The 12471-nt window shown below is 47.0% G+C and overlaps 1 protein-coding gene across 1 annotated transcript in view; it reads right to left on the bottom strand.

The window, feature by feature from the left end:
• Positions 1–131: 131 nt before the first annotated feature.
• Positions 132–12471, bottom strand: part of SYT17 (synaptotagmin 17) — a 124131-nt gene continuing 111791 nt past the window's right edge. Inside the window, exon 8 of the mRNA XM_030212181.1 lies at positions 132–1220. Within this exon, the coding sequence (XP_030068041.1) occupies positions 1024–1220 (197 nt within the window). The 3' untranslated portion in view covers positions 132–1023. The remainder of the gene's footprint in view (positions 1221–12471) is intronic.

Here is a 12471-nt window from a genome sequence, read left to right as displayed (position 1 = left end):
ATGGTACAAATAAATGTATCTTTATTTTCAATAAATATCCACTTTTAATTGTACCAGACAAAATACTGAGCAAAAAAATAATTATATATATATATATACTACAACAGTTTTCTCACTTGAAATGGGTATTATTTTTGGAGGGGGGAAGGGGTGGTTCCCCAACTTAAGTAGCTTTTTTCTATTATTTTTAATGTTTCTTTTGCACCACAGAAAAGATAGTTTAACAGTTTGACATGGCTTCATTGATATACACTCTATTAAAAACGTGGGGTTTTTTTTTCATATCATTCTCTCTATATATACTTGTACATACAGATACTGCAATATTGAGTAGAAGGATTTGTTTTATTTTTACTGATATTTAATAGATATGCGCGTGTTTGTGCATATATACATATATTTATATGTATACACAACTGTAATCCTAGTTATCTATAAACACCTAGACCTACATGCATGAACTTGCACAGGTTAAGAGGAGCTTAAATTATATTAAACTGGTTTGCGGACAGAACTTCATTTAGAAATTAGTTTTTCCACATGTTATTTAAAAAAAAAATTTTCCACTAATTGATCACATTTACCAACTAGAAACACAAGAGCACTGAAACCTTCAACCAAAATTGTGTAGATATACTGTATACTGTAGACCAAAGACCAGTTTGCTCAGGGTCAGTCGATCAGCATAAACTGTACTGGGGTATACTGCACCATTGGGTTCTGTCCACCGGATCTCCAGCTCATGGATATAAATACTTCTGCCTGCATATAGCAGCCAATGGAGCGTCGAGCAGATGTTCAGTGGATTGTGTTATTAGTGGCTCTGAAACATTTGGTAGTAAGTTTCGGTTTTGTCACATGGATATCTAATATGGAGTTCGCATTATGCATCTTAACTTAGGCACGTGATGTACAGTGGCCATCTTGTCACCAGTTCAGCCACCATTACCAGTTGCTTTCAATCACAAGTTGATGCAATGCACGGGTTTCCCCACACTTAGCTTCTCTTTTTGAACACTGTCCTCAAGTCACTTCAAGAGAAGCTGGGGAAACCCGATCACACTCAGCTCGGGACCGGAGACTGTGCCACTGTTCCACAGCTGTGCGGTGGGAATTACGCATTCGACGCCAGTGGTTGGACTCCGGGGAGCCCGAGGAGTACTGACCGATGACAATTCTCCCAATAAAATCATTGCTGCTTTTCATGTTGTGGCCGTACACTGCAAAGAGAAGGAAAGGAGGTTGAAAGGTACAGTGCTGAACTCAGAAGCACCACGGTCATACATGCAGTAAGATTGAGCTTCATACACCTCTACGGAGGGCTACCAACTTGTTTCCTTTTTTCCAATCTAGTGTGCATAGGAGCCAACTTTTCAAAATAATTGGGGTTGTTAAGCCCAATGGAAATAACCCCTTCCTTGACACATACAAGCAATTTTCTCAATATTGGGGGTGCTCAAGCACTCCTATGGTTGTGTGTATGGATTTGTAGTTCTGATTCTTCATTGATATCCCATGAAACGCCACTTCAGTTACATGATGGGGTAAAATCAGGATGGGATTAGCCTGTCCTGAAAACAGGCAGTCAATTGGTAGTCCTATCTCTGCATCTGGGGAGCATCCAAATTCAATCTTTCGCGTGGGTTTTTAGGATATTACTGAATGAATCTGCAGACACACTATCTACTATATGCATATATATCTCATGGATACCCTTCCTCTACATAGCCAACTGCAAAATATAAAGAGGGAGAAAATATTTAGACTCAAATTATACATAGGGTGACTGACTATATACTCATTCCGAATCTGGACTAGCTTGCTACACACACTGTAACTTAAGACCAGTTCCTTATATCTTGTTTAACTGTACAAAGAACTTGCCTTGAGTTTAGCCACCCATCTATTTATCCCAACTGACTCTCCACTACTCATCTTGATACCATCTATATATCTGCAATTGGCCCCTTGGCTACATGGTAAACTGTATTGTAGAAAAGCATCAGCATCATATTAGAATCAGAATTGACTTTTATCATAAGTCGGAAATGGTGTGGCACAATATAAGAACACATTTTCAATGGAAAAACAAGAAGGCACTTTGAGGGTACCTATGTGATATTGTTATGCAGTGAAAAAAAGAAAAAAAGGAAAGAAGAACAGAAGTATCAGGGTTATGAGATAATTGGACATATACCACTGGTAGATGATGAGAAATATGTATTTAATTAAAGATAGTCAGGATGATGTTGTATATGAAGATTAGTTATCATTTCTTAGGTGTACTACGATGTGCGATAAGCAAGTACGATTTGAATTGTAGGAGTGATTGTATGTATGAATGAGGAAGTTTTAATTAATTGTATTTGTAATCTAAATATAAGGGTTTAATAAAGTAGACTGACACAGTAAAACTTTAAGAGTGATTCCATTGGTAAGTTAATGAACACGAACGAGATAGATTTACACAGGGCTTAATTTCTGGGGGAAGGGCTTGAAACACAGCTCCCCCACTTCTTTTTCAGGGGTGTTCTGCTCCAGCCCCTTCCTTCTTGGCAGCCTACCAGGAAGAGGGGGCAAAGGTGTGAACCTGGAGCAAAGAAGAGAACAAAAGTCATTCTGCTCCCTAATCCCATCCCTCTTCTGTTGCTTCTGTCCCCTAGCCAAATTGCCAGCCAGCCTGTTTCTATCCCCAGCTGCACAGTTTCACCTCCTTTTTTGTCTACAAATTAAGCCCTGGATTTACACGGATATGAGAACCTAACCCATTTGTGGCCCTTGAGGATCAAGAGTAAATAGAATTGCTTTATACTGGCTATCTAGATAAGGTTAACTGGGCAAAATTGTATGCTCAACTTTCCTTCTCAGTCTCAGGCTGTTTTCTGAAAAGATTTTGGACACAACTAGCTCAAATTCAATTTCACTTTATTTTTGATATGCTGCAAATCATAAAAATGCATCTAAGCGGTTTACAATTAAAATCAGGGAAGAGGCGTTTCACAAACATAACTAGATAGAACAGACTGCAAACACGAGCACAAAAGGGATGGAAAATGTTCTTTACAATGTATGCTTAAACATCAAAGGGATATGGGGGGTATGGCATAGGGTAATATGCAGCAGGGGTGTAGCCAGACCTCGGCGGGAGGGGGCACAGTTTAGCCCACCTGTCCCAGCTGCTGACCCCCCTGCTGCCACCGGCCTCCCCCCCCCCCACACATTTTTGACCCCCCTCCTGCCACAGACCCTCCCCCATCGCCGCCAGGTACCCTAGCTGGCAGGGGTCCCCAACCCCCACCAGCCGGTCTTCTTCAGCGCCAGTCTCCTGCGCCTTCGCTGATCTGTTTCTGTCAATCCTGACTCCTGACGTCCTGCATGCACGTCCTGCACGGGACTACATACAGGACGTGCATGCAGGACGTCAGGACTGACAGAAACAGATCAGTGAAGGCGCCGGAGATCGGCACTGAAGAAGACTTCGGCTGGCGGGGGTTGGGGACCCCCACCAGCAAAGGTACCTGGCGACGGCAGGGGAGTGTCGGCCGCGGTGGGAGGGGGAATTTAAAGTGGCGGGGGAGGGTTGGCAGCGGGGGAGGGGGGATTGAAAGTGGCGGGGGAGGGTTGGTGGTGGTGGGGGGGGGGGGGTCGAAAGTAGAGGGGGCCAGGGCTTTAATCTGTGGGGGCCATGATCTCTCTGGAATTCTAACCCTTCAGTCAGTTTTTCAATACATAGGAATTCTGCCCAGGATCTCTGACCTTTCGGCTGAGAGGGGAGGTTTCCCTCTCTTGGATCTGCAGACCACAGGCTCTAAAGGGCTAGAATCAGAGAGAACTAAACTCAGTGGCGTACCGAGGGTGGGGCGGTCCACCCCGGGTGCACACCGCTGCAGGGGTGCAGAAAGCAGCCGCGCCGCTGTCGGCTCCACTGGTTCCCTGCTCCCTCTGCCCCTGAACCAGGGGCATAGCCACGGGCGGGCCTGGACAGGCCCAGGCCCAGCCACTTTCCCTCCAGGCCCGCCCATCCAACATCCTGCTGCTGTCGCTGCCTTTTCTCCCGCGGCTCCCCCAGGTCCGGGAAGCAGCGTTCAGCAGCATTGCCTGCCTGCCTGCCTTTTAAAATAATTTGTCTCCCCAGGCTCCGCTGCATTTACTTTTTCGCCCGTCGCAAAGCACTGCCGTTTGCACAGGCAGCTCTGCTCCCCTTTGCCGCGTCCATCTGGCCCTTCGTATCCACTACAGGAAGTGGATCAGAGAGGGCCGTATGGACGCGGCAAAGGGGAGCAGAGCTGCCTGTGCGAACGGCAGCGCTTTGCGATGGGCGAAGAAGTAAATGCAGCGGAGCCTGGGTAGACGAATTATTTTAAAAGGCAGGCAAGCACGCAGGCAACACTGCTGAACGCTGCTTCCCGCCACGCTGGTGACTGGTGCAGGGATGAGACTTCTCAAGCCTTGGGGGCCTCCAGAAGATTCTTCAGCTGGCAGGGCCCGGAGATCCCCGCCAGCCCAGGTATTTATCTTTATGGGAGGGGAATGGACAGAGACGAAATATGTGGGTCATGCCCACCCAGTCCACCCCTAGGCCCACCCAAAAATTGAGGTCTGGCTACGCTACTGCCCGGAACAGTTTACATCCTGTTCCGGGGCAGAGGGAGCAGGGAACCAGCAGAACCGACAGCTGCGCGGCTGGTCCCAGCAGGTAAGAATGCACCGGGGGGGGGGGGGGGGAGGTTGATGCCACTGACTAGACTCACAACAGATTTAAGAGCTGTGGACCTGGCAAAGAAGGGAACCCTGGAGGTTCCTCTTGAAGACAGTGGACCAGCCTATCAGGATGAAGAGGGGGCCCTTCGATGCAGGCTCAGGGCAGGCAGGCCCTTGGGAGCACACTCAGGGCAGGACGGAAGGCCTTTGGGGACACAACTGGCGCCCAAGGCCCAGCAGCAGAAAAGCTCCTGAGAGCAGAATTGGTATTCAGAGCCTGGCAGATGCAGAGGCTCCTGGGAGTGCAATCGGCACTTGGAGACTGGCTAAGCCAAACTGACTCAGGCCCTGGTTGGACGCCCAGCAGCCACCAGCTTAGTTCTCCAGTAGGAGGGTCATTTTTGGGAGACATGGGGGGGGGGGGGGGGGGGGGGGGGGGGGGGAGATGGACAAGGGAAAAGACTCAGTGAAAGAACAAGGGGAAATAGGTAACATTGCCACTCTAATAAACAGACCTAGTGAAGGAAAAAGGCGATATGTTTAAAAGCTGCCACATTAGTAAAGACTCTGGTTCCAAGAGCACTGTTTAATGGTTACCTAGTAGGCTGCTTATTGAAAACCATTCACTCAGAAGGCTTAAAAAGTTGATTATCAAAATACTTCTCATTAGCAAACGTCTTAATTCTTTCATATACGTTGTAAATAGTTCAGAAAACATTTCAGCCAGCCTCGTTCACGGTGATTTTTTTTTTTTCAGTTTCCTGGGAGGAAAGGAGGGAAATCCCACTCGCACACTTTTCTCCCCCAGGTGGAAGCACCAGGCAGGAATCATTCCAGGGCCCAACAGAGGGAGAGACTCCAGTCAGATCAGCTCAAGACCCAGGAAGGCTCACAAGGGGTCATTACAGTTAAAACAGTAAATAGGCAGACCTTTATAGATGCCGGTTCACTTTTATGTATCCTCCTGCTTGTGACATCACAATAGGGAGCTGAAATTATGATGTCACAATATTACACAGGCTTACACTTAAAAAAATCACCAGTAAGAATTCTAATGGTGCTAAATCCATAAAAGGAAATAAGTTAACTACACCATGCTCCAGAATTATATTTAAATATTAAAATTGCAGAGTGTTCCTCAGTTGTTTATAGCATTGTTTATCTGAGCAATAAAAAGCATGTTTTTACAGAGCATTTGTAATTGTGCAAATTGTACTGAATGGTATAAATCTTGCATCTGAAGTGGGCTTTGAGCAGGGACTGTCTCACTTTGTTAAATTGTACAGCGCTGTGTAACCCTAGTAGCGCTCTAGAAATGTTAAGTAGTAGTAGTATAAAGACACAGTTACATAGCAAAGCCCTTACACTCAACCAGATTAAAGAACCAATATTATTTTCTGTCATTTTCATTTGCTTATGTGCAAGAGTTTAAAGGGACTTGCTGGAAGGGTTTTCCTGAGGCTCTGTAATAAAACCTCACAGCAGTAATCACTGCTCCCTAGACCACCTGTAGACTTTATTGCTCTTGGCACAGCAGGCCTCAGCTCCTAAGTTTCCCCACGTGACACAGCTTTCAATTACCTTGTTTGAAACTGAACTTACAAGCCACAGACAAACTGCTTTACTGGCTATCAGTACTGTATTGTAGATTTATAGGGTCATTATTCTATGTCCACTTTCATATTATAATAGGCAGATTTAGCCAGTTCAGTGTTAAGAAAAGGCACAACCAAAAAAACCCAGAAGAATAAGAACCCTTGTAGCCACATAGACAAGTCAGAAAGTAAGATAATACCTTTTTTATTGGACTAACTTAATACATCTGTTGATTAGCTTTCAAAGGTAATCCTTCTTTTTCAGATCGGAAATAAGCAAATGTTGACAAATTTCAGAATATATAAGTGAAACACAAAAGCATTCCAATGACAGTCTCACAGGAAGAGGGAGGGGTAGGTCAGGTGAGACACAGGGAGAGCTGGGTGGATGAGAATCAGGGAGAGATGGATGGTAGTTAAGAGGGTGACAAATAATTTGCACCTCCAATGTTTCATGTCTGGCTGCCTGGGTTCATAACATCTCCTGACGTCAGCCAGTCTCCAATGTTCCATCCCCCCTCACTGTCCCACCCTCGCGTCAAGACGTAACGACATCAGAGGGCGGAACAGTGAGAGGGAAGCGAATGCTGGAGGCGAGCTGACGTCAGAAGGGATGTTACAAATGGAACGGAAGCCAGCGCCAGCCAGCCAGAGAACGTTCAGGTACAAATCGAGGGGAGGAGAGAATCGCAGGACATCGAGGGGAGGGCAGGGCAGAGGAGAATTGATGGACATGGATAGGATGGGAGGACAGTAGAGGAGAGAATCACGGGACACGGATGGGAGAGCAGAGAAGAGGAGAATCGCTGGACATGGAGGGGAGGGCAGGGGAGAGAGAAAAAAAAAAAGCTTACATGACAGCCTTCCTAGGGCCCGTTTCATTGTTGAGGAAACGGGCATGGTTCCACTAGTGGTTTATAATGAGCTAGGAAACCCAGGTCTTTGTTGACTCCTGTCTGGTGGGTGTAAAAATATTTCATCATTTTGACTTCAAAGGTCTTACGTTCCTGGATTGTTTAAAATTTCCTTTTAGTATTCTTACCATAAGATCATTGATGTAATATTCTGGTTTTATAAAGTGCTGTCCCACAGGGATGGCATCCTGATTGACACCGGAATCTATATAAATAATTCCCACCTCCAAAGCTCTGAAGCTCACTGAGTGCCACTGAAGCCCTGAAGCCTGCCCCTGAAGCACCCCCTGTAGTGTTCATAGGGTCTCAGCACCACTCATAGCCCCACCCTCAGCCCCGCCGACCCCCACATAATTCGCAACTCACTCCATTCCACTGAAGCCCTGAAGCCCTAAAGCCCTGTAGTGTTCGTAACCTCACTCAGCACCACTCATACAGCCGCCCACAGCCCCGCCCCTCGCACAATACGTCACTCGCTACGGATCCTACCACAGCCACTCACAGCACCCCTCTCACTCCCGCTCCAGCCAACCCGCATCTTCTCATACTTCCATCTTCTGATTGATTACGCTGCCTGCGACTGTGACGAGCCCTCAGCCCGCCTCACCCCACCGTCACGCGACGAGCCTGCCAAACGCCGCCTCCTTCACAAACGCCCTCCCACACATAACTACCCACTCTCCCGACGTCGCCAGCACCGCAATCTCCCTACCAGTCCCACGGACCAACCTCACTAACAGTTACAGGGTCCACTCCACCCTCGCTCCCTCCATCCAAACCTCCAAGTTACAGGATCCCCCCTCCCTCACTTCCTCACAGCTCCAGGGTCGTCGCACAATAAAGAAAAACAACACCCTTCAGGTACGCCAATAACAAACAGGAAAGTCTGCATGCTGCTACCTTCCCCCCCCCCTTTCTCATAAAGGCTGAGGGAAAGGAAGGTCCACATGCCGCTACCCTCCCCACCCCCCAAAAAAAAAATGGCACCGCAGATTGCTCCTACAACTCACACACTCCCAACCAAATGTATAACCAAGCCACCCCCCTCTCCTTCTGGTACGGGGCTAAGGAAAGGGAAGTTAATGGGAAGAAAGGCAAATAACCCCCCTCCAAACACTCCCACACACAGACATCGCTACACTCTCCCCCCCCCCCCCACCTCCAACAACATACACAAACTCTGCCGCCCTCACCCCCCCCCCCCCCCCCCCCCCCACACCCACATCATACACAAACTCTCCAAGGGACAATCAGCATCTTTCCATCTGACACAGACACAGATATACATTCCTTCAACCCCCCCCCCCCCCTCATACACATACTATGCCATGGAGTAACAGCATCACTCTCTCTCACTCACACCCACACACTCCCCTTCCACTCCACCCTTAATCCACAAAGTCTAAAAAGGAAAATCAACATGTCTCTCTTTCACTCACACAGACAAACACTCCCCCCAACCACCCACAAAACATCATACACAAACTGTGGCATGGTGCATCTAGATCTCTGTCTCTCACTCACACCCACACACTCCCCCCCCCCCCATCCCAAATAAATACGCAAGATCTACCATGGAGAATCAGCACCTGTCACTCACACCCACACACACACACACGACCAAACTCCTCACCCCCACACCAACATACACACACTTTTTAACTCTCTGTTTCATTGGTTTCAGAAACAAAACACTCTGATTCTCTCTCTCTCTCTCTCACACATACTACACCCCCACCTCCCCCCCACACACACTTTGGATGTGTCTCTCACTCACACACAGACTTTCATACTCTCTGTTTCATCATACACTACAGAAAATTATTTATTACCATCAAAGCATATTTCTCCAAACAATTCCCCTAAAAACATTAATGGGAGAAGGTGAGTACCTTGCTAGCGCCCGTTTCATTTCAACGAGAAAACGGGCTTTTTTTTTTAACTAGTGTTTAATATTGTATCTATGTAAATTGAGCCTCGTCTTTAGCATCTGGCTTGCTTCTCCAATATAGCACCCTTCTTCACACTTTTTGCACTGAATGAGATTTATCACATTTGAGGACGACCATGTAAATGATCCCTTTATGCTGAACGTTTTTCCTAGCTCATTATAAACCATGACATTGTAGGATCCTGAGAGATGAGTTGGCACAGTTTGAAGCTAGGCATATCGCTATTCTCTTCTTTTTCAGCTTGTATTGGCAGTTTGCTTTTACAAATTTCTGTTTCAGATTAGGTGGCTGTCGGGAAGGCCAGCACTGGTGGGGATGAGAATATCTCTTTCAGTAATTCATCCTCCCGAAGTAGTGGCTGTAGATCTTTTATGATTCTTCTCAATTTTTCTAGCTCTTGATTGTATGTCACTATAAGAGAGATTCTCTCTGTGGCTTCCTTCTCTTTGTACTGTAGTAGGGTTTTCTCAAGGTATTTTAATGGAAGAAGCAATCAATCAGGATTTTGAGGTGTTTATCTCTGCCTCTTGGTATCATGTGGTTTGCCTGTGTATAATGTATTTTTTTTGTATGTGAAGGGTGGAAGCTGGAGTTGTGGAGATAGCTGCATCTGTCTGCTGGTTTCCTGTATATCAATGTTTATATATAGCTATTGCTGGTGGAAACTGTGGTGTCTAGAAAGTTGATTTTTTTTTTTCTCGGGAATAGTCAATTTTCAATTTGAATGTAGGATGGTATGTACTGAAGTAACTGTAAAATTGTTTGAGTCTCTTCTCCCTCAGTCTAAATCATGAAAATATCATCAATATACCGGGAGTATTTTAAGGGTTTAGTTTGATATGTATTCAAAAACGTCTCTTCCAGTTCTGCCATGAAGAGATTAGCTTATCGTCGTTGCCGCCCCCCCCCCCCCCCCACCTCCGTCCACCACCGGGCCAGGCCCCCTGAATTCAAATCACAGCGCCTCACCTCGCTCCATGTGAGTGCAGCAGCGACAGTCTACAGATCGCCTCCCTTCGGACCTTCCCTCCCTGTGTCCCGCCCTCGCGGAAGTTACGTCAGACGAGGGTGGGACACAGGGAGGGAAGGCCCAAAGGGAGGCGATTTGCAGACTGCCGCTGCTGCGCTTTCACACGGAGCGAGGTGGTGAGGCGCTGTGATTTGAATGGAGGGGGGCTGGCCCGGTGGCGGACGGTCGACAGAGCCGCAGGCGGATGGGACTGCGGCACCGGGCCCCCCCTGGAGGCAGGGGGAATTTTGTCCCCCCTGCCCCCCCCTCTCGGCGGCCCTGGCAGTGCCCATGACTTGCAGATAGATATCATTGTTAAAACAGAAATAGTTGTGAATTAGAATGAATTTGATTAATTTTGTAATGGTTTCCAGTGAGTGCTGGTGGTCCAGGGCGGATGTTTTTAGAAATTTATCATATGCAGCTCTGCCATCTGCATGGGGAATGTTGCTGTATAGTACTTCTACATCCATTGTGACCAGACAAGCATCCAGTGGTAGCTGCTTGATGTTTTTTTAGTTTGTTTAGAAAGTCTGTGGTGTCTTGTATGAAGATGTTTGTCTTGTGCACAAATGGTTTAAGAATCCCCTCTATAAGTCCAGATATTTCCTCTGTAAATGTGCCAGTACCAGATATGATTGGTCTGCCAGAGTTTCCAGGTTTATGGATTTTAGGTAGCATGTAGAATGTGCCCACAGAAGGATGGTTTGGAATGATGGTTTTTTTTTTTAGATGTGGCTGTACTTGCTTTGGAAATATTTTGATAATGTTTTTCAGCTGTGAGAAATTGCAGGAGGACTGGAAGACCTGGGCATTCAAATGGCAGATGACATTTAATATAGATAAGTGCAATGTGATGCACATTGGGAAGAATAACCCAAACTACAGCTCAGGGGCATAGCCAGTCTTTGGCGGGAGGGGGGTCCAGAGCCCGAGGTGAGGGGGCACATTTTAGCCCTCCCCGGTGCCGCCGCCCTTCCCGTCCCCCCCAGCACCGCCACCCCTCCCCCATCCCTTTCGACCCCCCCTTCCGCCGCCGTCAACCCTCCCCTGCCACCACCAGGTACCTTTGCTGGCCGGGGTCTCCATCCCCTGCCAGCCGAAGTCCCCTTCAGCGCCGGTCTCCGAGTCCAGCGCGTTCGCTGATCTGGATTCTGTTTCTGTGAGTCCTGACATCCTGCACGTTCCTACGTGCAGGATGTCAGGACTCACAGAAACAGAATCCAGCAACGCGCCGGAGACCGGCGCTGAAGAGGACTTCAGCTGGTGGGGGTTGAGGACCCCCGCCAGCAAAAGTACTTGGCAGCGGCGGCAGGGGAGGGTTGGCGGCAGCAGAGGGGGGGTCGAATGTGGCAGGGGAGGGTCGACAGCGGGGCGGTGAAAGCGGGGGGGGGGGCCAGGGCTAAATCTGCGGGAGCCCATGCCCTTGTGGCCCCACGTAGCTACACCCCTATACAGCTATATAATTAGGAGTCACCACCTAGGGAAAAGATCTAGGTAAAATCTTCTGCTCAGTGTGTGATGGTGACCAAAACAGCAAACATAAGACTCCTTTTACAAAGCAGCGCTACCCGATTAGCGTGCACTGAATGCAAAGAAGCCAGTGGGAATTGAATAGGTTTCTTCACATTTTGCATGCTGAAAATCGGTAGTGCCACTTTGTAAAAGGAGCCCAGAATATTAGAAACTATTAGGAAAAGAATAAAGAGTAAAATAAAGATGAATCTAATGTATTTATTTCGCTCTATGATGTGAACAAACCTTGAGAATTGTGTGCAATTCTGTTTGCCGCATCTCAAAAAATATATAATAGCAGAATTAAAAAAGGTACAGCGAAGGATGACCAAAATGATCAAGGGGATGGAGGTCCTCACACATGAGGAAAGGCTAAAGAGGAGTAGACAAATAGCCTAATGGCTAGTCCAGTGGGCTGAAAACCTGGGGGACACTTTATCGTGACATGTGCCATCAAAACAAAATGGAGCAAAATACAATTGGAAATGTTTCATTTCTGGCAGTGGAATTTTCAATTTTGAGCCAAGGAATCTTTCCAGATTTTTTGTGTTCAGATGAAACGGGTCTTTCACTACAGTACAGATCATTTTATCCATCCAGGACTGCTTGCCATATAACCTTGTCGATTTGGCAAGACTGTATGTCTTAAAAAGAACAAATAAACCATTCCCCAGAATAAGCTTCATAGCATTATGAAATGACAAATGGCTATGAATGTTTAGAAAAAAAAAACAGGCAAAGCCCCTTCACAGGAGTCTGCAGGGACAGTCTATAAACAAACAGGC

The sequence above is a fragment of the Microcaecilia unicolor genome, chromosome 8, assembly GCF_901765095.1.
Source record: "Microcaecilia unicolor chromosome 8, aMicUni1.1, whole genome shotgun sequence".
NCBI classification, from domain to species: Eukaryota; Metazoa; Chordata; class Amphibia; order Gymnophiona; family Siphonopidae; genus Microcaecilia; species Microcaecilia unicolor.
The sequence above is the reverse complement of the archived record's forward strand: the minus strand, read 5'-3'. Positions and strand labels throughout refer to the sequence as shown.